The following is a 25,824-nucleotide window of genomic DNA, read 5'->3' on the forward strand; positions in this document are numbered from 1 at the left end:
TTCTCCAACCGAACAGGTGGGGGCAGTGATATAATGTCAACCAGCAACACGAATACAGAAGAAGAAGAGTAACATTTCAAAGTGTCTAAAAACTGGAGTGGTGGCGCTACCTTGAATAACCGGCTTCCAGGTTATTTCCATCACAAGCATACCTTTGGTCTAGCGGGAGTTTCAATGTGTTTAATGCAGGAAACTCATGTTTGAGCTCACATACGAGACTTATAATATTAATATTCTACTCAAACCAAAACACGTTATCCTTTTTTGTGGCAACAATAATAGTTGTATACTATTTTAAGGGATCTCTGCTTAAAGAGAACACTAGACACAATGGATAATACCTTTCCGATCATTTCAATAGCTATGAATTCAAACCAAATTCAAACTATCTTCAGCGTGGAAACACAAAAAGGAGATTATTTGGGTATTCATTATGTAATTTTAGATGGTAGTCACTGCCTGTGTAAGTAAATGAAGAAATGATCAAGAAACACTACTAGATCCACATCAAGTTGCCATTGAAAATAAAATGTCATTTTTCTGGGCCACCCCTTTGTGAGCAATCCGAGCTGTCTCCAAAGCTTTGAGTTGATCATGTACAGTAAAAGGGTCCCCTTTTGAACATGACCTGGTATTTTTATCCTTTTTTACTGGGAGCAACAAGGGTCTGCTTCAGCTAATTCATCGTTCTGACCTCTGCTGGTAAGATCCAACCTGTAATAGTCCTGAGTTAATGCAGCCTTAACTTATTTGGCAAAGAAAAATCAAGAACACAAAGGAAAATATTGGCTTAAAAATCAAAACAAAGTACAAACTGCGTCACAAATGTTCCCTGAGATGCAGATTTGCAGCAATTTCACACAAGAAAATGAGCCCAAAACAGCAACCACTGTGCACCAAAGAAGTCCGTGTGCGTTCTTGAGCAGCATTAGGGTCTGGTTACTCTGAACCAGGCACACTTTGTTGTAGTTCTAAAAGTAAATGCGTAATTAGATTGAGTCTTTCGTATCACATGGATCACCTGAGCTCCGGTAACGTTTACCAGCTTCATTCCAGACGTGAATGAAATGTTGGCTCCATTAAAAATCCTCCATTTAAGTGCCTAAAAGACATACAGTTGTGTCATCGTAGCTACGTTTGCCTGTTCGAGGGTGCACAAGGCATACTGATTGCTACCTGCTGCTGTTTCCAGAAGCTATGAATATGCAAATATTTTTCATCAAACGGCTCTAATGCCTGGATTCTCCTGATTGTACTGCTGATAGCTGCCTGTTGAGCCAGCATCGACCCCTCGGTGGCTTGAAATGTTACGGATTCTTCTCACTTCAGGCTTTAGGCATGCTCAAATATCAACCCGTGTTATGCGTTGGACTGAGCGTGCCAAGCCAAGTGAATGCAAAACAACAGCACAATCCTGATTGTGAGAAATGCCATCTAATGGTTTAGGCATGAGCAACATTTCCATGTATGGCCTTCTGCTCTTTCCATGACCCGTATGACTGATAATCTATAGATCCAAAACCATTTTCTTTCCTCATGGAAAGCATCTTATCTAATCTTGTCTTATGTTTTGAAGTAAAAATATTTCTAATTGTGAAGAGACTCGTTACCTTTCACACCTGTCAAACCAACACTCCCACTGACTCAGGAGTTGTAATAAAGTGTTTAATAACTTATGATGAATAATATCGTAGGACTTGCAGTTATATGGTTCAGTTCTTACCAGTAATACTGAAGTGCTCATTAATAACTCCGCACGATGGTAGTGCTGCCTTCAGGGCCGCAAGAGTGGGTACAGCTCACGTTAACGTAGCAGAAAAAGACGTTTAATTGACAAAGAGAGCAGAGAGCTGTAATTTTGGGCGCCCAGGGGAGCAGATGGTGGGGGTTAAGGGCCTTGCTCAAGGTCCAGATTGGGGCAAATGAGAGTGGAGGCAGGTGTTTCACCTATCCCACCCACATTTTGATGATGTCAGTCCGGGGAGTCTAACCGTCAAACTTTCGAACACAGGCTAGCCTTCTCTAACCTCTACACCACCACTCCCCTGCACATTTAAACTGTCATAAAAGTATAAAAATGGGTAACATAGCAGCAAAACAGCTGGCGTAGCCCTACAGAACCTCACTGACCTACACAAGGCGAGGTCAGTGAACAAGGCCAGGCTGATTCTGGCAGATCCTGTTCATCCAGGAAGTACCTGTTCATGTTTTAACTGCATTTTTACTGTAGTTTTTTGTTGTCATTGTCTACTCTTTTGTTGTCTGTACTTTATATGTTCTGTCTTGGACAGGTCCTTCTTGTAAATGAGTTCCCTTGGCTCAATGAGGCTAGCCTGCATAAGGTTGAATGAATCCATTCCATAGTGAGTTCAGGTTGCTTCCATCTGGACGCAGATGTCTACTGCCCAGATGTAGAACGAACAGACTAAAAGCTCATTCATCCTTGTAGTGATCAGGCTTCTCAAGGAACAATGATGATTTCTGTACTGTTATTTAAATGTCTTGTCTAGTTTGGATGTTTTATGTGCACACTGACTGTGAAACAAATTGCCCCTTGGGGATAATAAAGATTCTTGAACTTGAACATATAAGGGGTGGGGGGCAGATGTGGGCCACCTTCGGCAGCAGTGTGAATGTAGCACCACTAAAGCCCCATCTCTTTAAAATTAACTATATGGAATATAAATCAATTTGTGCATTTTCATCATAAATTTGAAATAAGTAAAATGGTGTTTAAAAGGTCAAAATAAAATAAATTATTTAAAAAAAATTCAGTTTTATGATGTTTTGAGCAAGTCTGAAGTTGTTTAAACATCTAGATTTCTTTCACTGGTAACAGAGTAGCGTATGATTACTACAAATACCATCCAATTGAAAAGGTGAGAGGGCCTGATTATTGGATTATATGCACCGTGTCGAGTCCAGTCAAACCGTGCTGTACCATTACTAATGAAAAAGGGGTATTAGTCTCATAGACGAAGCTTTTCCTGTTTACACATTTCCCAGGAGAAATTGATAAGTCGGCCTGTTCCAAGTCCAGCTGGGGAGAGATTCAGATAACGACAATTGTTGATTAATTCAGACTATTTTCCGTCAGCCTCGAGTCTGTATTGATAACTTCCAAGGTCCGATATGGCCAGATTAGGGTACATTCCACTGGTCCGTGTTTACGAACCTCTTCAAGATGTTTTTTTTTTTCATGCTGACGAGTCCCAAAGCTGCAGGTGGCCTGTGATTCAAATCACTTCCAACTTACGGTTTCGCTCGTAGATCAGCTGATTTTGAGTCCTCCAGCACGAACCAGACCTTTACATAGACAGCAGCCTGACGAGGTCCAAATTAGCTGCAGCCGTCTTCTTTGTACGTTGATAAACCAGGATCCAGACTGTTCCAAAAACATGAAACGTGTTATCATAAATCCAATTATTGGCAATTTCAGCATCCTCAGTTGATGGCAGAGGTAGACACATCCCCCCAGAGATATATCCATCTGCATGCGTCTTGTCCGAGAAGATGAGGGTTCTCCAGGACCCTGTCGCTTTGTTGAAAGAATTTGTAATATACGTTGAAAGTCCAATCGGTCAGGTACAAAACAGTAGTTTCCATTTCAGGAGATGTGTAAAAAAAGAAAAAAAGGAGCTGCTTCGATACACAGACGGAGAGAAAACCCCTAAAAAGCAGGAGGAAAACGTGGAACGCATACGCCTCGCTTGAGAGCTAGTGAAGAAAAAACATTATATTGGGAGCTATTCTGGAACTCCTGGTCATCCTCCATTGGCTTTCTCATTTTGTTCTGGAATCTTCCATTCTTCTGCTTACTTTTAAAAAGAAAAAAGAGACGGGACACGATAAGAGTCTGTCCTTATGTCCAAGAGTATTCTGAAACTGATTATCCTCCAATCATTCACCAAGTCTTCTTTCCTCTGGTTTTTGCTTCCTCTCTCCATTTGTAAATAAAACAACTTTTTACTCGACGTTCTTGCTATCAGATATTCATTCTGGGTATTAAATTAAGGTATATTTGCTCTGCAAATGTGACAAAAGGATGATATTCTTTGGGTTCTACTCAGAATTTGTCTTCCCCAAAAAACAAGTTGATGCTAAAGAGTTTGATTTTGGTTTAATCTGAGCAGAGTATTTCCTCCCAAGCATTATTTGAATCATTCAGATGTTCGACGCGAACTTAAGACGGTGTGTTATCGTGGTATTCTAGGTGACTAGTCCCAAATGGCAGATACCAAGTTGACATCGGAAGTCTCTGATCCAGTTGACTGATTGTATTCTCTACAACCAGTTTGTAAGAGCCGGTGTTCTCACTTGGTTGACTGACACTGACATGCATTTTCTATCTTTTTTGAGCAAACTGACAAAATCTGCAGGGGATCAAAGAATTACTTTGCCCACCAAAGCTGAAAAATACGTGTATTTGTAGGTATTTAGGTGCTTTTGAATTGGTTTTACAGATTGGTTTGGATACCGGAGCAAAAAAGGCGGCTATCTGGGTGGAGTGTGGTATTCGTGCCAGGGAATGGATTTCTCCTGCATTCCGTCAGTACTTTGTCAATCAGGTAGAACAAAAACAGCAAATAAGAAAAATAAATTTTTACAGTCATGATTGGTGGAGAAATATAATCTATTTAATTCTGATACTATAATGTTTTGGTCCTTTCGAACCAGATTCTGCAAACACACAAAACAGACACCAAAATGGAAGAGATGATGAAGAACATGGATTTCTACATCACGCCGGTGATGAACGTAGACGGCTACGTCTACTCCTGGGAGAACGGCACAGTCAGTGCCCATGTTCTGATGTCAAATTACTCCCAGCTAATCTGAAGCTCTCAAACTGCAGATGAGCGTCACATGAGAGGATAAGGAAATGGATCTTATGTTGAAATGAGCTCCAGTTTAATCATTGGGGGGGGGGAAACGATTTTCTAGTGCTTGAGTATAAAATGATAATATAAATGGGTAATAAGATGCAGCAGCAGGTTGAGGACCCATTTAATGTGTAGAGAAATGTCAAGTGGTTATTTAATGCATTGCTGAATTTAGACAAACTGATTGAACATTCTGGCCCTTTCAGACTCGACTGTGGAGGAAAAACAGGTCACCGGGACCTTCGAGCAGCTGCTACAGCACTGATCTCAACCGCAACTTTGATTCCAACTGGGGCAGTGAGTGTTGAAGCTGTTTTGGTATTGGTTCAGCCTCTTAGGTCTACAGTTGATATTGCAACTGATTCAGATTTGTCTTGCTTCTGGTTCTGTTTGCAGTGGTGGGAGTATAATTTGACTGTGAAAGTCAATTATATTGTGGGACCCATCCCATGTCTGAGCTTGAGACCCAGACTGTAACCGACTTTGTCGGAAGCCGAACGGACGTCTTCCTGTATTTCCTCACCATCCATTCCTTTGGCCAGCAGATCCTTCTTCTATTTGGACACCCAAACTACAAACCGGATTCCAAAAAAGTTGGGACACTAAACAAATTGTGAATAAAACTGAATGCAATGATGTGAAGATGGCAAATGTCAATATTTTATTTATAATATAACATAGATGACAGATCAAAAGTTTAATCTGAGTAAATGTAACATTTTAAAGGAAAAATATGTTGATTCAAAATTTCACAGTGTCAACCAATCCCCAAAAAGTTGGGACAAGTAGCAATAAGTGGCTGGAAAAAGGACATTGAGCATATAACGAACAGCTGGAAGACCAATTAACACTAATTAGGTCAATTGACAACATGATTGGGTATAAAAAGAGCTTCTCAGAGTGTCAGTGTCTCTCAGAAGCCAAGATGGTAAGAGGATCAATAATTCCACCATTGTTGCGCAGAAAGATAGTGCAGCAATACCAGAATGGTGTTACCCAGCGTAAAATAGCAAAGACTTTTAAGTTATCATCATCAACCGTGCATAACATCATCAAAAGATTCAGAGAATCTGGAACAATCGCTGTGCGTAAGGGTCAAGGCCGTAAAACTCTACTGGATGCTCTTGATCTCCGGGCCCTTAAACGTCACTGCACCTCAAACAGGAATGCCACTGTCAAGGAAATAACAGAATGGGCTCAGGAATACTTCCAGAAAGCATTGTCAGTGTACACAATCCACCGTGCCATCCGCCGTTGCCAGCTGAAACTCTACAGTGCAAAGAGGAAGCCATTTCTAAGCAAGCTCCCCAAGCTCAGACGTTTGCACTGGGCCAGGGGTCATTTAAAATGGAGTGTGGCAAAAATGGAAGACTGTTCTGTGGTCAGATGAGTCACGATTTGAAGTTCTTTATGGAACACTGGGACGCCATGTCATCCGGACCAGAGAGGACAAGGATAGCCCAAGTTGTTATAAACGCTCCGTTCAGAAGCCTGCATCACTGATGTTATGGGGTTGCATGAGCGCTTGTGGCATGGGCAGCTTGCATGTCTGGAAAGGCACCATTAATGCAGAGAACCATGTTCAGGTTCTAGAACAACATATGCTCCCATCTAGACGTCATCTCTTTCAGGGAAGACCCTGCATTTTTCAACACGATAATGCCAGACCACATTCTGCAGCAATCACAACATCATGGCTACGTAGGAGAAGGATCCGGGTACTGAAATGGCCAGTCTGCAGTCCAGATCTTTCACCTATAGAGAACATTTGGCGCATCATAAAGAGGAAGGTGCGACAAAGAAGGCCCAAGATGATTGAACAGTTAGAGGCCTGTATTAGACATGAATGGGAGAGCATTCCTATTTCTAAACTGGAGAAACTGGTCTCTTCTGTCCCCAGACGTCTGTTGAGTGTTGTAAGAAGAAGGGGGGATGCCACACAGTGGTAAAAATGGACTTGTCCCAACTTTTTTGGGATTTGTTGACGCCACGAAATTTGGAAACATATTTTTCCCTTAAAATGATACATTCTCTCAGTTTAAACTTTTGATCTGTGATTTGTGTTCTATTATGAATAAAATATTAGATGTTGGCACCTCCACATCATTGCATTCAGTTTTTATTCACAATTTGTTTAGTGTCCCAACTTTTTTGGAATTCGGTTTGTACACCGCCTCCAACTATGATGAGCTGGTATTTATCCAAAGACACACATTGCAACTTGAAGTATTCTACATTTTCTCAAACATGTCAGAACCATTTGCACTGAGTCTTTACACGTTTCTTCATTACAAAATTTATTTGATAAGTACTTTTTTTTTCTTCTTCTTTTCGGCTGCTCCCTTCTTCAGGGGTTGCGACAGCGAACTAACTCGCACAAAGACTTAACAATTATTTTAAGTCGGATGCCCTTCTTGACGCAACCACAGACCACCGAGTAGGGCTGGGCCATATCATATCGTTCATGATAATACCGGTAAAATGAAAAAAAAGCTCGCCCGAGAAAATAAATTATATCATGATATGCTAATTTCATGATGTAAATACATCAGTGTTTCCCTACCATTATACAAGCGTGGCGCCCCGTTAACAAAACAGAGTGCGCCAAACTACCGAACCAAACTGCGCACCCCTCCAACCCCCATGTCAGTACTGCCGTAATGCTAATTAGCTGCGTGCAATACTAGCTAGCTAAAAAGCTAAAAACAACGCACGGCTCAGATAAGTGTCTCCACCCATCCACCCAGCTCTAAACTGCGGATACAGACAGTGCACAGCTCGACTGTCTCTCCACCCCCCCGCTCTAAGCTGTCGGTACAAATACAAACAGCGCAGCTCAGCTGGATCTCGTGAGTTCCACAGTCCATGGACCAAGAACAGAGTCAGGTGAAAGACGGAGCATCAGAGAAATTAATCATTCCTGCAGGAACAGAGGAAGCTGAAACACCACAAGCTTCAGGGTCAGCTGATCACCTTGTTACAAGTTTTAAAAGTTGTAGCTCATTTAAAGGCAACATATATTTTGCTGTATGTTACGTTTATGCTCAACAGATCTTAAGCTTCATTTTATTTAGTTATTTTGGGAAACTGCACATGAACTTTAGTTTTTATGGTGGATTTTGTGGATCTATATTTTGTGCAGACTTTTTCAATCTAAATAACAGAAGGATCATTTTTATTTTTATACTTTGAGACTTTATACTTTGAGATTTTAACTCTAAGGGGTTAACAGATGGGGCCATATACCATCAAGCCTAGGAAGAGAAACTTGTTCCCACTGCCAGAACACTGAAGACGGATAGTGGATGAGTCTTCCAGCATTACAAAACATACCACCAAGGCTACAAAGCAGGCGCAAAAGAAGCACATTAAATACATGAAGAATCCTAGCCAGTCTCCAGACTTCAGTCCTATAGCACAATCTATGGAGGGAGCTGAAGCTAAGAAACCTAAAGCATTTAGACACTTAGGAGCAGGACCAAATCTCTTCTGAAATGTGACCTGTTGGCCACCTAAAAGAAACGTCCTACCACTGTGCTTGGCAACAAAGGCTTCTCCAAAAGTACATTGTGTTTTTCTTGGGAATCAAATACTCATTTCATTCAATGACATGCAAATCAATTCAGAAGCAACTATGTCACGCTAGCTCTAATGAGAGGGGAGAAAACATGACGAGCCAATTCAGAGAACTTCAGTAAATGTACAACTGATTTCAAATGACATTTTAAACGGTTCAGAACTGGTATTTCTCGAGGCATACTGTGGCTAAAATGGCCATCTGGTGTTTCCTCGCCAAGCTCTCATACCCCTCACCAAAGTGATTGTGCGACACATCAGTAATGGCGACACACATCATAAGTTGGGACTCACATTCTTATGCATTTGTCATAGCTGAGCCCAATCTTTCTGCTCATTTTACCATGATATACTGTATCAGTCATGGGCTGAAGTCATGAATACTGATGAAGTTTCACTGTTTCAATTTGCTTGTTTTCCCCCATTTGGTTTTTCCTAATAGAGCAGAGAAGGAAATGGGTTGCTAGTAGATTAAAATGATTACCTGATGAAAATTGTGCGATTCCTCAGATGAAGGTGGGACTGGGAGTAGCCGAAGCCATCTGGAAGGTCCACGGAAAAAACTAAGAAGTGGGAACCCCTCCAGACATATTATGTAAGTGTAAACGCTTCTTACTTTCTATATTATGGTTCAAGGACTCTAATAAAACCAATAACCCCTTCAGACCCCTTCTCTGGTTCATCCCAAGACTGGGCACATATGCAGGGGATCCCTTTCACCTACACTTTTGAGCTAAGAGACAAGGGGGAGTTTGGCTCCCAGCTTCCCAAGGATCAGATCCAGCCAACTTGTGAGGAGGCCTACAGGGGGGCTCTGCATGTCATCACCTACGCCCATGACAAGACCTTTAGCGGGGCCACAGTAACCACTGCGGCGACTCTTTGGACCCCGCTGTTAGCTGTGGGGGTCACCAGAGTCAAATGATGTGTAATTTTTTTTACACTTTTAACCTGGTTCAGGAAACTATAAGCTATTTCAAGAAAAAGCATTTGCAAAAATGTAACTTCTCTGTTGGTTAAAATTTCTTCTATCCTTTTTTACATTACGGCAAGATATTAAGAGCACATAAAACATTTTTCAAACTGTTACCAATGTTCTTAGGATTAGTTTTTCCATACTGAATCCATTGTAATGCTGGTTTAATTAGACTATATTTACATTATAGAATGCATAAATCTCACACATTCAAGTACATGCACCAATAAGGGCCGAGATGGGGTAGAGGCAGAGCAGCCGACCCGGGACCCGAAAGCTCCAGGTTCAATCCTCAGCCTAATCCCCAATTGCTCCCTGGGTGCCTACATAGCTGCTCACTGCTCCACCTGAGTGTATCCCAGGTGTGATGGTTTAAAAGCAGAGAACCAATTTTGCCATTCAATGGGAACATACCATGATGACAAGGCAGCACTTTGCAATGGAACCAAGTCAGAAGTCCATCTGAGAGCTGCCATTGAGCATTAATTATTGTTTAGGTATTATTTCACACAGATTTTTGACCAAGATGTGTGGACAAGGATTACTCGTTTTTTGCTTAAGTTTCATTGATTCCACTCAACCTTCACTGAGAAACATCTTGACAAGAGATATCCTTGCAAAAACCATTTCCTTGTGAAGCCGAAAACACAAGATAGCCAACAGTTTTAACCATTTTTTTTGTAAATATTGGACCTGATTTATCTAAAATGATCCCTGAGCTGCCACATACTGACCCAAATTTAAATAAAATAATAAAGAACCCCAACTCAATGTTCCTCAGTGCTGTGGCTAAAAAAGAAATGGTGGACATTGTAAATACATGTAATAATAAATCTATTGACTTACATGGGATTGATACGAAACTGGTAAAGCATGTCACTGAGGGGATTTCTAAACCATTTACACACATTAGTAACTTGTCATTTCAAACTGGTTCATTCCCAAGTAAAATGAAAATAGCTAAAATATTGCCATTATATAAAAATGGGAATGAACATCTGTTCACCATCTATCGACCTGTCTCTCTGTTTCTCTAAAATATTAGAAAAAGTATTTAATAACAGACTGGAAACATCCATAGATAAACATAAATTAATCAGTGAAAGTCAGTACGCCTTCAGATCAGGAAGATCAACGAAGCAAGGAGATAACTACTGCGATGGATAATAAGAAAATTGCTGCTCGAGTGTTTTTGGACATCAAGAAGGCATTTGACACAGTCATGATTTATTACTTTAAAAACTTGAACGCTATGGGATAAAGGGAGTAGCACTAGGGTTCAAAGCTATTTGAAAGGCAGACATCAGTATGTGAAGTTGGAACATATTTGTTCTGGATGTTTGGACATTGTTCGTGGGGTTCCTCAGGGGTCAGTCCTCGGTCCCAAACTGTTTATAATTTATGTAAATGATTTCTGTATTGTACCTGAAATAATGAAAAGTGTGCTATTTGCTGATGATACAAACTTGTTTTGTGTGTTGGAGATGACATAAACAACTGTTAAAGGATGTAACTGATGAATTGAACAAACTTAAATGAAAATAAGCTGTCCTTGAACCTAAACAAAACAAAAATAATGTTATTTGGGCACTGTCAATCGCATACAGAAATTCAAATACAAATAGATGGGCTGAATATTGAAAGAGTTCATGAAAACAAATTTATTTTTGTGTCATTATTAATGATAAACTCAACTGGAAACCACACATCAAATATGTTTAAAATCTCAAGAAATATCGCCCTCTTAAAAAGCATTACATGTACTCTACTGTTCACTAATCTTACCTTATTTAAGTTAATGTGCAGAAATCTGGGGCAATAATTACAAAACTACACTACAGGTATTAACAATACTACAAAAAAGAGCAATAAGAATAATCCATAAGGCGGGATATGTAGAAAGCACTAATGTTCATCTACTATAGTTAACTTAAATAGATACTATATTGATGGGTTCAATATGGGTTAGTTGTTATACTGTATGTATGGATTATACATGTAATAAATGTAAGATTATGTCAGTGGTTAAGGAGTGGGAATTTTGATAAATGTATACTTCTACCCACTCCCTTGAATATGTGAAACAAAAAGTTTTGGCATTATGCTTCATGCCGTTTGTTTGTTTTTTACATATAAAAAAACTAAACTAAAACTATAAAACTAAACAAGATGATTTTTTTTCAAGTTTCTTTTTCTTTGTTAAAATTAAATTAAATTAAATTGGGGTTGAAGGAAGTAAATATTTCCTTGGTATTTCTTCTACTCCTTCTGTTGGTTGTTCCCACTTCAGGGGTCGCCACAGCGAGTCATCCTCCTCCGTCTCTGTCCTCAACCCAACTGCCTCCATGTCCTCTCCAGCTGCTTCCACGTGTCTCCTCTTTCTTTCTCGTGCCAGCTGTATTTCTACCTTCTCATCCCTCTCATTCACACACATGTAATCTGTCTTGTTACGGCTGACTTTCATTCCCTTTCTTTCAAGCGCATACCTCCACCTCTCCGAGCTCTCTTCCACCTGTTCCCTGTTCTCACCACAGATCACAATAAGGATGTCTGAGCATAAAGTTTTCATCTGTTCTTCATGAACCACCACATATTCAGAGTCAGAAAACCTGGGTTGGCTTTCCAAGTTAGCTTTCATTGGATCACCAAGTGGTTTCTACATTGTAAGGATTGGTTAAAGCAATATCCAGGACATGTTGAACCTACTGTACAGACCTCTGATAATACATTCATTGTTTGAGACTAAGGTTGAGTTGTAACAGGTATATATTTGTTCTCCTTTTTAAGAAGCAGTCAGTGTAACTGGAAGATTTGTTTCTGAACAGCTGGAAGTCTTTTGGCCTCAGACCAGGGAACTCAACCCAGTATGAGTCCAACCTGCAAAACAAGCCTAAATACGCTCTAGATCTGCTCAAACCAAAGAAAAAAAAAATTCTCTTATGGGATTTCCACTTTGTGTACCTTGAGAAAACAATCCCTTAAAATGATGTCTTTACTATTCAACAGATGTGAACAAATGTTTAGTTAAATAAATAAGGAGTTCACAGCACAATGAGCTGTGTTTTTTAATTGACTGGATAGTGGTTAGGATCTCTGGACAGATAAAAAAGTGATTCTGTATCGTTTTCGATTGACACTACCTGTTTATATGAGTGTATATTAAATATAATGAGCATTATTCATAGCTCCAGTACCAACTCTTGTAGAGAACAGTGGCACAGCTTTGCCATCTAGTGACCAGTGATGGTCATTTTGTGGGAAACTGGTCTCAGTTTGTTATATACACAAAACTACACAAATTACAACTTGTCAACCCCAGCTATAAAGTTTAAGATTGTGGTTGCTTATTTTTGGATGATAATAATTAAAAATATATCTTTATTGTGGTATTATGGAGAATAGTTTGAATTTGATTGAATCTTTGGTGACAATAGACTCCTGCATCATCATGGAAACAAAGACGTGCACAAAAAAGGACAAAAAGACAGTAATGCCAAGGAACTTCCTGGTTAAATAAAGGTTAAACAAAATATATGAAAATACATTTCATATAAGAAATATTTGTAAGTTATTCATCCATGTGTTTCAACCCTCCAGATGCCCTTGGGTCAAAATGAGCCACGGAGTCATTTTGATCAAAACGTCAGAAAAATGGTGGCACATACAAATCACCCATTAAGATAAGAGAATAAATAAATCCATCTAGTTTATCCATACTAAAGTAATAATTTTATGTAAAATGAAAAAGGTTTGTCAAAGTTTATAGCCTTTTTTTTCCCTCACTGCTTTTTTAGGAATATTTTGCACTGAATGTCATTACAAGACTTACCGGTAGTTTTGAACCCTCAATTTGTCCTTTAAATTTATGACGGTGTTACTTGGGAAAAATAATCAACTACCTTACATAACTGCTTAAAAATACATTTTTTATAATATTTCTACAATAAAATAACGAGTCTTAAAGCTAACTTGGACTAAAATACTTAATTTTAAACTTAGTTTGTAAAAAATTTAAAAAATCCACTAAATACCCATTTTTGTAGTTGTAGCCCTCTGGACACTCGAGACTTGGTGCTTGCATAAGTTGGGTCAGTGTCGAAAGTGGAGGGTGTTATTTTTTTTATTTATTTATTTTTAATCAAGTCCTTTTTATTGTATTTTTACTTCTTCTCATGTACAAGGCCAATCATCGTATGTTTTTTGTTTTTACTTAACGGGTTGACCACCTAGCTGCGGCAAGTCCGGTCCATCCGCCATTGATACCATGTTTTCGGTCGAGCCAACAGGAGTCAATCTCCTCTGGCTCTCGCTCAAGACGGACGCCTCTGCTCTCCCTCCCCCTGTTCTCCTCTCCCTCCTGTTTTTGCTCTCTGTGTGTTTGAAGCTCCTGATACACATCTCCTGAATGAAAAAATACTATTATGGATCTGGTGAGCTGGACTTTCAACGTAATCGACAAAATCTTTTCAACAAAACAACGGAGTCCTGGAGAGCCCTCTTGTCTGGCTGAGACGCACGCTGTGGGGTACATCAGAGATTCGTCTCTCAGTCCTGTCTCAAGAGGACGCTGAAGACGTTTATATATTTGGATTTATGATATCAGGGGTTCTGCTCTTTAGCATGGGTGGGGCTCTGTTTCATCAACTTTTGAAGAAGACATCGGCAGCAGTTTCAGCCATAGCAAAGCTTCCGAGTCTGTGTGAAGGTTTGGTTTGTGCTATGAGTACTCAAAATCAGCTGATTTATGAGCTAAACAGTAAGACGAAAGGAATTTGTGAGAATCGCAGGCCACCTGCGGCTTCTGGGACTTGCCAGCATGTTGGGATCGACCTTGAAGAAGGCTTATAATATGGATCAGTAGAGTAGAATGCCCATAAATTTGGCCATTTTGGATCGGGAAAGTTCCAGCAGGACTCAAGGCTGATACGAAAAAAAAAACCGTCTGTCTGAAGAAAATCAACATTTGTGGCTTATCTGAATCTTATTCCCCCGTTTAGTCTCGGATACGAGCCGACTATCAAATTTCTCCTGGGACATAGGTAAACTAAGGAAAAGCTTCATCTATCGCAACCCCTCTTCCACCCAAGAACTTCTGTGCAGGCTTATCAGAACTGCCGGGTAAACAACATCATCATCAGGACTATGGCCTATCTGGAAGTGCTTCATGGACAAATCTCAACGTCTTGACGTCCAATGCATATGTAATCGTGTTTGTAAAAGTGCTTGCTGGTAGTTTTTTTGATGTCTCGAAGAGATATTTTTTGTAATACCACTATCCATCCTCATGGCCTTTCACCTTTTTCTATCTAAAAAAGTATTCTGATAAAGAATAAGAGGCCGCGCTCTTGTAGAAGCAACAACGTGCACTCCGCCCATTTTTCGGACAACTGCACACACATAATTTCACTGTATCCCGGTACAATGATAACAAATTCTGATTAAATTGTGTTTAGACTCAGAGCTGCCGGTTCTTCAGCCTGCATGCATTGACCTGTTTACAGTTACTAATTACGGCTGTTGCCTGACCGTTAACGTTACTGCAAACTCGTCAGTGCAGCTGCTTCCTCACAGTCCTCACTAGAACTGTGCATCTCCTCCGATCACAAACGTTCCACGAGTGCTCAGGACTACTGCCGAAGATAAACCATTCTTACTTACTTGCCTGCCCACTCTCCACCATCGTTCTTATTATCCTTCTTGCTCTGCTTCCTTCGGATTCCTGGAACACACACCTCCTCTTGAACCTGGAACAAGTAAGAAATAAGTTCAGAAGAAATATCCACCATCTTGAAACATCTTCAAGCTCTACTGTCCCGAGTCCTCTTCCTTCACAAACGTGTGGCGCTCAGAATCTATAATTTTATGGTATGGTATGGTATAAAGTTTATTCATTTTTAAAAAAGTACAAAACAATTCCATAACAAAATAAAAAAAAGATACAAAAGATTTAAAATGAAAGGCAGCAGAAAGAAGAAAAAATCTTATTATATCTGCCCCTTTTTTCAAACAATTATTTCAATCATAATAATTTTCAAGTAACAGAACAAAATGAATAACTTTCTAATTTTTCTAATTCTAATACAAAAAACACACTAAGCTACTTCATATATACTTTTTTAATAATTCAGCTTTGATCTTTTTCTTAAATGTTCACATTGACTTGGCATTTTTCACATCACTCTCTAGAACATTCCACAATCCAACTCCTTGGATTGAGGTAGACCTTCCCTTCAGACTAGTTCTGAATGTTGGTTTGACAAATATCTCTATCCCCTTAAGATTATAACAACTTTGTCTTTTAACAATATTTCTTTGGATATTTAATGGTAATGTGTTATTTTGAGCCCTATACATAACTGATAAAATACTGAAATCTACTAAATCATGGAACTTTGTAGTATGACATATCCTGAGATATATTCATACTGTTAAAACGAGTTCTTTCATTTTTCTGGACTGCATAACATGCGTGCATTGAATGTAATAAAATGTAACGTGAGACGTTATTTATCTTTGACCCATCAAAATGAATGTGGTCATTTATTTACAGAATCAAAGTTTAACATCAAACATTTACATTAATTTGGCAAAATATGAAAATAACAACATAATTAATCAGCTTTACAGGTAGTGAGAAACAATACGGCGATTGTTTCACTTTTCAGCAGAACAGCAGACATCAAATCACACGGCGGTGATTGAGAACTTTGCTTCAGACATTTCTAAAAATATCTGTCAATGATTTCTACTTGATAGAAGAATTTTTAAAGATGGAAAGATGAAGTTTAGTGGGAGTGAAAGATGGATGAGGGAGAATGTGGTGTGTATGAGTGAAAAGTGTTGACAGGACGACACCCTCCATCCGACCCAGCTTTCCTCGGTACGCTCGGTAGTGGACTAGACTCATTTACCTCTCTGACGATGAATCAGAAGAAGAGGAGCTCCAGTTAACGCTACCTTTCAGCGTCTCCGTAGGATGGCAGAGATACATCCGGAGTGGTGACGGGACTTCGTCAACAACAGTTCACCTCAACGGGTGGACTTCACATGAGTGGGGTTCTTCAGAAGTTCCACTCAGAGGTGGAAGATGTTATAATCCAAACTCGGAAGAGCCTTATCATAGCTGGACTTCTGTTCTCCCAAACGACTGGAGCTGCAAACTCTCCAGCCCGACTCCAACGGCAACTGCGACCCAACAGCCACTTCACAGAACTCAATCTGAGAGAACTAGGAAGTACCGACATTTTAAAGGGCTCCATTTCCGGTTCATTTGGGAGTTTTCTTATTGGTCAATGTCGACCAGACAGGGGTGTGTTTTGTGACGTAAAAAGGTTACTAGAAGTCAGAAAACAGCAAGAATGTTATGGAACAGATTGAAACTGGTTTTCAGACAGACGAGAGAAATGTTTGGGCGAGTTGGCGGAAAACGGGTGCCAGCTTCTCTGTTTACGTCTGAGAGGATTTAAAAACAAGACAGTTGTTCCAACACTTGTCTGCTTCGACTCCGACCTTGTATCAAACTTACACTGCTCATTCAAAGACAGAAAATCAGAAAATGCATAATTACTCTGTAACAGACCTTAACATGAATTCTAACTTTGCATGAGAATTAGAAAATAATCATTGTTACTGTTTTCACAGTTAATAAAAATTGATTAGTTCACTGTAACATCTAAAATGTTTGAACTAAAACACTTTGATTATCAAACATTTGTAAAACAGTAATGATAATAGAGAAGAGAGTGTTCTTTCACTTGAATTTTCAAGAAAGAAAGTCTCAGGATGGGTGAACCTGTATTTCTGGATTCAAATCAATGAAATGACAGTTTCTGTCCCACAAGGTCCTTAGGTCAAGGATTTGACCTCAGGCTTAGTCCACTACAACTTCAATAACTTCAGTTGATAAAATAATGTGCTTGATGGGTGACTGTAATGCTTTCTGGTGATGATTCTTACAGCTCTTTTCTGTAAAATAAAAATAGGTTTTGTAAAAGTTTTACACGCTTTCCCCCAAACATCAATGCAATAGATTAAATGTGGAACAATGATTGTGTTATACAACATGTACAGAGCTTTATCATTTAATAATTCCCTGACTTTGTATAGTACTGCAATAGATTTTTAAATGGATCATCAACAGTTCTCTTTTTGTTACTAAATATCATGTATTTAGTTTTATCTAAATTTAATGATAATTTATTAAGTTTAAACCAAGTTTGTATTTTATCAAATTCTGTCTTCATCAATTCCAACATCCGTTTTACATCTTTACCCAAACAAAAAAATGTGGTGTCATCTGCAAAAAGGACACATTTGAGGAGTCCTGATACATTCACTAAGTCATTCACATATAAAATAAATAACTTTGGTCCAAGTACAGAGCCTTGAGGAACTCCACAAGTGATATTGCACAGGTCAGATCTTACCCCAGGTCCGACAGCTGCAGCTCGGCTCCCTCGGCTCCAGAGGTTCCAGAGGCCCGCAGGCCCAACCGTGACAGACCGGGTCTCGATTTACCCGAATTTCCCTTTTGTTTTAAAATGTTCACCTGCTTCTTGTTAAGTCGTGATCGGTTACTTTGTGTCCATCTCACAAGGAAGACTTTGAAATCATGACAAAAATTATTATATTTTCACACGTTTATGCTCATTATGAATACCTGATAATATTCCAAAATGACTATATTGTCACAGATGAAACTTTTTTCAAACGCGTCTCTTGCACATGCACAGCTATTTATGGCCATGAAATTAAATTTATAAGAACTGACTCCTGAATGCGAGCACACCTGACCTGTAAAGTCCTGTAAAATAATAAAAGATGAATTATTAACCAGACATGGCATTTATGCTGTTTGTGCTCATCAGTGAAGATAAAGGCGTCAAAGTTAGTGAGGTGAGGGTAGCAAACAAAACGTTTTAATAAACTCAACCATGCTGAACTTTGGGGGGTTTTGCTTCATGGTGCTGCTCTCGACAGTGAGCGCAGCAACAGTAAAAAGGTGAGTTTTGTTTTTTTTATTTGAAAAATATGCATACTAGATACATAAATTTAATTTCTGTAAAATTATTTGTAAGGCTTTAAAGATTTAAGAACATATTAGCAATATATATTGATTTACAGATGTAGTCTTAAATATGTTTTAACGTAAAGTGGTTAATATCAGTGCTTTTGTTTTGAAATCTGAATTTTAACATTCAAATGGTAATATGAATAAATTAGAACTTCTGTTTCTATGTAAAAAAAAAAATAACTTTTACAGCAGTTTTATCGTCTCGGTTGTAAAAAGTAAAACCATATATTTTGTTCAGAGCCTATTTTTTCCTCATGTTTTTAAAATGTTTTATTTTAGCTGTACCAAAATGTTTTTACTTTGTCAAGATATACACACCTAGCAAGTGATAAAACGATAAATTACACTATCACCACATAGTTTAATATTTTTAAAGGCAATAAAATGTTGTTTAAACATAAAGCTTTTATGTTATAATATATATGTAAGAAATTTTGTTAGAACGTTAAAAGTCTTTTGGGAAAGTGAAATATAACGCTGTAACATTTAAAAAATATTGTTTGAAGAAACATTTTACATAAAATGATAGTTTTTTTTACTTAGTTGGCACTGATAGACTTCCGTAACTCTAAAGGTTTTTTTTCCCTCCCAAACATTTTGTTAATTGTAAAAAATATTTTTAAACAAAAAAACTGAAGCACCTAAATGCACTTTATGTCTTAATATGATTAATGTGATGTATTAAATGCAGTTATCACTTTAAAAATGTTCTGTTGTACTTTTTAAATCTTATCTGTGAATCTTGATTTAGTGGAAAATTACGTTTTATGGTTCTCAGTATTTTTTTATTGAACAGCCCTTTGGTCCAACTTGTATTGTTTGATATGGGATTTTCTACTGAACTAGTCTACATCTAACAAGAGTGCAATTGCATCATCTTTCCTTTTCGTATATGTGTTTTGTTGACAACAGAGTGGAGCATAATTACTACAAATACCATCCAATGGAAGAGGTGAGAAGACCTGACTATTCCTTTTTTTTTTATACATAAAAGTACAATTTTATTGTGAAAGAAAAGTTGAGAAATGGTGGCGTTGAGGCCATATCACTTAAATATTGAAAATATTGTCATACAATCTCACACAATATATGTTGCTGGGAGGGAGTACAGTATGTTCTATGAATGACTCTCAGCTAGAGTTGCATTCTGGCCCAAAAAATCTGATCCGACCCAGCCCCAGTCCATAACCATCAGTTCCGAACCCCACCCAACCTGACGAATTAACAGTAATTACAGGTCCAACACCCCCCCCCCCCCCCCGGACATTTTTAATTAAGCTTTGACTGCTTATAGTTATTAACGGTCGGCGGACGCGCGGCTGATCAAAAGGGGCAGAAGATCGGAACTGATGGGGGTGTTTGTCCTTTCACGGCTGTCAAAGAGCGCATTCTGCATTATTCAGACACGGACCCTGCTCTGACATGTCTGCTTGGGGATCTCACCTGTTTGGGTCATCGGCCGCGCGCGTCCGCTGAGTGCAGCGGCTGAATGAACGTCCATTTGGGCAATAGATCACTTCCTGGCAGTAGCCTACCGGTAGTCCCATCTGAAGCTTAACTGAACTTTAGTTTACCTTTTTCAAGGCCAGTCAGATTGCGGTGAAATGGCTGCGTGTGGCTAGTGATCGTATGGCAAGGGGCGGCTGTGGCTGAGTGGTTAGAGCAGTTGTCCTCCAATACAAGAGTTGGGGGTTCGATTCCATCAGCAGTCGCGTGCTGAAGTGTCCCTGGGCAAGACAATGAAAACCCCTAAATGCTTCCCATGTGTGTATGAATGTGATAAAGCACCAATTATTCTTTGTATAGATATAGTACAGTGCTGTATGAATGGGTAAATGAGAACTCAGATTGCGATGTAAAGAGCTTTGAGCATCTTGAGCAGATAGAAAAGCGCTATATAAGTGCAGTCTGTTTACCATTTTACCATGTTGCCATATAATTAGATTGTATAGGAAGCCATATCACCGTACATTGGATTGTATGGCAAGCCATGTTGCCAGATAATTGGATCGCGAATGATCCACTGATGCAATCAAAAGCCCAACACCGACCCAGCCTGCCCATCCAGCATATTATCATGGCCTGGCCTGACCTGAATTTGGGCCTGGTCGGGCCAGACTTCGGGCCTGTGTTAGAAATGACAGCTCTACTCTCAGCTACTACCGCACCACATTTTAGCTTTATCTTCCACAGTGAATCAGTTGTTTATTCAAGGATTACTTTATGAGGGTTTCATTAAAATCCATTAAGTGGTTCATTAGATATTTTTCTAACAGACCGAATTGACTTGCAACATTTAACAGCAAAGTTTAAACTAATCTTGTACAAATCTTGTTGGCACTCGATACCAGGACCTCCTAGGACCTGGCATCCACATATGTGGACATTATAGGAATTAATGATGCGTATCATGCAAGAGTTCGGGTCTTAGGAGGTTAAGTGGTGGGGAGGATTTGCAGCTACTACTACACCAAATCTTTGCTCAATAACTGTAAAAGTGAGAGTCACAGCATTTGTTTGTGTTTGCTAACATCATTGGCAACCATCTTGAATTGGGTTCCTCTTACAGATCAGTACTTGGATGACTCAGACGGAGAAGGATCACCCTGATCTTGTGACCCTAGTGGAATACGGAAAGACTTATGAAAAGAGAACCATTACGTTGTTGAAGGTGAAATCAAATTTATATCATGTAAAAAAAATGTATATAGTTTAAACAGACCAGTGTTTGCCAATATTCAGGTGCTTCTGAACTGGCTTTCCAGATCGGTCTCAATACGGATGCCAAAAAGAAGGCTATCTGGATGGACTGTGGTATTCATGCCAGGGAATGGATCGCTCCAGCGTTCTGTCAGTACTTTGTCAAACAGGTAGGAAACCAGAAACCACTCATTCAAAATATGACTACAACCAGACCGTTAATGGTTTTTCAGTCTCGGAAGGGGAACGTCTAACCGTAATCATGTTGGCTCTTTTGAATCAGATTCTGGAAACTTACAAAACAGACACAAAGATGAAAGAGATGATGAAGAACATGGACTTTTACGTGACACCGGTGCTCAACGTAGACGGCTACATGTACTCCTGGAAGGACAACACAGTCAGTCGTGTTTGATGGATTTTTGTTGAGTTGCTCTCAAAGTTCAGATGACAGGATTGGTTATTAGGGAAATGATAATTGTGTTAAAAGTTGTTTCATTTAAATCTTTCTCTGACAATGTGATCATGAGACGGCAACAATTAAAAGACCCATTTTATAGTCAAGTGGGTATTTGATGGATTTATACAAACTGACTGAACATTCCGGTCCTTTCAGACTCGACTGTGGAGGAAGAATAGGTCACCAGGACCTTCGGCCAGCTGTTACGGCACTGATCTCAACCGCAACTTTGATTCCAACTGGGGCAGTGAGTGCTGAAACCTACTGGGCCATAACAAATTGCGAATGGCGTTTGCAAGATTTTCTAAAATGTCTCTACACATTTGCAAGGGTTCTCAATTTTCCCCTTGCAAGTTGCAGGACTTTGCTCTGGTGTTGCAAGAATTTTGAATAATTTGCAACAAATCTGTGTGACAAAATTTTGGTCAAAGTAGTCACAGAGTCATCGGGGATGTTCAGGCCCCTCAGTTTAGTTCTAGTGCTAGAGCTGTATTATTTTGGGATATGTATGTGAACTCAGCAAAATTTGGGCCATATTTTGTTGGGAGTTTGAACCAACATGATTAAAACCATTCAAAGTCTCCAACTTGCCCCAACAATGGCAAGCCAGTGAAAGGCTACTTAAAGCCATCGTCTTCTTGGTTTAGTTCTTTTGGCCCAAGATTATTGAAAGAAGGGTAACAATACTGCTCATGATTCAGTGTTTTATTTATTTATTTTTACTGTGTTTACAGCGGTGGGAGTATCGTTCAACTGCAGCTCAGCAATCTTTTGTGGAACCCACGCCACATCTGAACCCGAGGCGCAAGCTTTAACCGACTTTGTAAAAAGCCGAAAGGAGGACTTCCTGTGTTTCCTCACCATCCACTCCTATGGCCAGCTGCTCCTGCTTCCCTTCGGACACCCGAACTACACCGCAACCAACTACAAGGAGCTGGTACTTCTAAAGACGTCACATTTTCTCAAAAGTTCATGGTTGATTGGTAGTCTTTAGTAGGTCTTCCTTCATGACAAGAGAATTCTTTTCATATTTTCCACCCTAATGTTGCTTTCAGAACCTGAGTCCTGAGTACACAGATCAGATATCGGTGCATAACTGAAGTCATTATGAATTTATACAGAGCAAACAAACCTCGTGTCACCATAGCGCTCATCTGTCATGATGTGGCAGAGCAGAACAGGACTAGGCTGTAAAACACTGATAAGACCAAACAAACCTGTCTGTTCTAGTCAAGGCTCACACAGGTAATAAATGGCTCACTGGAGCCCACTTCCAGAGAATTACTGTATGCAAAACCGGGTTACACGTGTTCATCTATTTCTCTGAACTTAGATATACCTTACTAGACAGAAGCTGACCTTAGATAGTAAATATATCGGCTTAAACCAAACTTTTCAACCAATTTTACATGTTTGTCTTGCCTCAGTGGTTTTCCCTGGATTGATCCAATGAATGAAAGAGTTTGAAGTGGATCCTTGGTTTGTTACCATAACCACCAGACACCTCACTCAAGATAGTCCAAGACAAATATCCCCAATTTGTGCTCCTTAGCCCAGTGGTTTCCAACTTTTATTTGGGGTCACTGGCTGGGTTGTACAAGACAACGTCCCCATGGAATTGTGGGGAAACAAAAGTTCCCCAGCAAAGTTTATTTACTACCCTTTTTTGCTTGGGTAGTACAACAAGGTAGTACCCTTGAGATTCCAACAGGAGGTTGGCTTGAAACACAGCAATGAGGGCTACCTATGGGACAGATCTGGTTGGCAGGCCGCAGACTGACAAAGTCCTCTGGATGTGGGACGAAACGTTTCTTCTCTTAAAGAAGGAGGTCCAGATGATTTAACCATTTTTGTTCTAGTACCCTTGTTACAAAAACGGTACCCTTTTTTGCTTGGGTCATAAGTTACAAACTACAATAGATTGTTGGTTCACTATTACAAGAGTAAAAGCTGTGACTAAGTCAAATGTAGGAAAAAGGAACAAAGAAAAGTGGTAATTTTTCAAAATAAACATGCTAGGAACGGTTACGGGAGGATCCCTTTGCAGGACGTATTCCCAAAGCTAGCTGGTTCCTGCTGGGCACATTTCCTCTGTGGTGGTGTGCTGCAACTGGCTCTGGGTCAACGACAAAGGGCTTGGGGCCATTAGCCTGGATGATCTATGACCTATGGACCAATGGCTGGGTCCACTGGTCCATGGACCTACAGATCCATGGACCCAACCATGTGTCATCTTGGACAGGAATGTCTTAGCTAATTGGGTTTGGTCATTTGGAGTAGCTTGACTTGAAGAATGTGACATTTGTAGCCCATGTCTAGGATTCGTCTGCGCATTTCCAATATGGAACTTTATCACAATATTCAAATCTTCTGAGACACTGAATTTAGTGTTTTATTATCTGTAAGCCATAATCATCAAATTTACAAGAAGTAAAGGCTTGAAATATTTAACTTTGTGTAATAAATCTATATAATGAGTTTCACTTTCTGAAGTGAGCAACAAAAATACTGAAATTTTACATGACATTCTAAAAAAAAAAAAAAAAAAAATGTACCTGTACTACTTAATATGTTCAATATTTTCTGAGGTGGTAATTAATTCAAAAAAAAAAAAAAACACTTGAAAAACTGCATTAGAGCTGCCAAATCAACCAGAATACTGTAAACCATCCATTGTCTTTACCCACTTCTTACTTTTCTGGTTGCAGGGGTTTAGGAAACGTACAAATACGTGAATAAGCATATTAGTGTTTGATTGCAATTGCTTATAGTGTCATTAGAGATTAAAATAAAAATTCACATTAGATCTGATGAGAAGGGAGGAACTTAAGCAAGTGGTTTAGTGTATCCCCAGTGAATGTACGACCCATTTCAAACCAAGCGTTCAGATTTTGTGCTGGTATTTTTCAAGAACCGGTCTAAAATGGCCCTTGAAAACATATTTTCTACATGAGGTTTATCTTGCTAAGAAAAAAAGAAAGATTTTCTGACATTTTGGTGATTATATGATGCAAGTTGTGTGGTTCCTTAGATGAAGGTGGGACTGGGAGCAGCTGAAGCCATTTTGAAGGTCCACGGAAAAAACTACACAGTGGGAACCTCTCCAGATGTATTATGTATGTGTCAACAACCCTGGGTAGACGACGGATAACTGTTTCTTTGTTCCTCAGTGACTTATGTTTAAATGTCTCTAACAAACCAATATACCTCTTCAGACCCCAACTCCGGTTCATCTAGAGACTGGGCCCGACTGCAGGGGATCCCTTTCACCTACACTTTTGAGCTAAGAGATGAAGGGACGTTTGGCTTCCAGCTTCCTGAGGATCAGATCCAGCCAGCCTGTGAGGAGGCCTACAGCGGGGCTCTGCACATCATCACCTACGCCCACGACAAGACCTTTAGCGGGGCCGTAGTGACCACTGCGGCAACCCTTTGGACCCTGCTGTTAGCTGTGGGGGTCACCAGACTCGCCTAGATGTGACAAAAACAGCTACTCTGCCCACACAGCTCTTGCTATAAATGATGTGTATTTATTTTAAACTTTAAACCAAATTCAGGGTAGAAATAAGCTTTTTTGAGATAAAATATTTGCTAAAACGTCGTTTCTTGGTTGACATAAATGTAGGGATTGTTGTTTGTATCTTGGTTTCTAACCCCATCTTTTGTTGTGTTAATGTCCTGTGTTCTTCTGATCCTTAATTTCTGTTTTCTACAGGGTTTGTGTTTTCTTAGTGTATGCCTCCATCTGGTGTTGTGTCTCTATTCCTGCACTCCCTGGTTTCCTAGTTTATCATTTCCCCTGATGTGTTTCAGCTGTGTGTCCTCACAGGTGTTTTGTCTCGTTAGTCACCGTATATAAGACCTGCCTGCACAACTGGGTTTATCTACACCAGCCCCCCATTACAACACAGTTTTGTGTTGTCATCATTGTATGTTCCCACACGATGGCGAAATTGACTCTGCATTTAACCCATCCACCCCTAGGTGGAGCAGTGGGCAGCTACTGAGGGCGCCCGGGGATGGGGTGTCCTGCTCCGAGACCTCTCGAGATGTGCAACGATTGGGGACTGAACCTGGGACTTTCAGGTCCTGAGTCGGCTGCCCTGCCTCTACCCATCACAGCCCCCAATGCACTATGGCAAAATGATGAGTTAGT

General features: G+C 39.7%; 1 protein-coding gene and 1 pseudogene across 1 annotated transcript; both read left to right on the top strand.

Moving 5' to 3' along the window:
- The first annotated feature begins 1,759 nt into the window (after positions 1-1,759).
- On the top strand, positions 1,760-9,384 carry LOC119429014 (annotated as a pseudogene).
- Positions 9,385-18,368: 8,984 nt separating this feature from the next.
- LOC119428699 (carboxypeptidase O-like) lies at positions 18,369-25,204 on the top strand. The gene is made up of 9 exons (XM_037696372.1): positions 18,369-18,436; positions 19,421-19,460; positions 21,078-21,179; positions 21,274-21,378; positions 21,492-21,608; positions 21,825-21,915; positions 22,403-22,605; positions 24,700-24,784; positions 24,884-25,204. The coding sequence occupies exons 1-9, from the start codon at positions 18,369-18,371 to the stop codon at positions 25,141-25,143; spliced, it is 1,071 nt and encodes a 356-aa protein (XP_037552300.1). The 3' UTR covers positions 25,144-25,204.
- Positions 25,205-25,824: the final 620 nt, after the last annotated feature.

Source organism: Nematolebias whitei, chromosome 23, assembly GCF_014905685.2.
Source record: "Nematolebias whitei isolate Nwh7 chromosome 23, NemWhi1, whole genome shotgun sequence".
Classification (NCBI taxonomy): domain Eukaryota; kingdom Metazoa; phylum Chordata; class Actinopteri; order Cyprinodontiformes; family Rivulidae; genus Nematolebias; species Nematolebias whitei.

Excerpts from the sequence above, each read along its gene's own strand:
- LOC119428699 (XM_037696372.1), top strand. The coding sequence starts at position 18,369 with ATGCTGAACTTTGGGGGGTTTTGCTTCATGGTGCTGCTCTCGACAGTG. Across the intron at positions 21,180-21,273 it reads GAACCATTACGTTGTTGAAG|ATCGGTCTCAATACGGATGC; the intron begins GTGAAATCAAAT and ends CTGGCTTTCCAG. Across the intron at positions 21,916-22,402 it reads CTTTGATTCCAACTGGGGCA|CGGTGGGAGTATCGTTCAAC; the intron begins GTGAGTGCTGAA and ends CTGTGTTTACAG.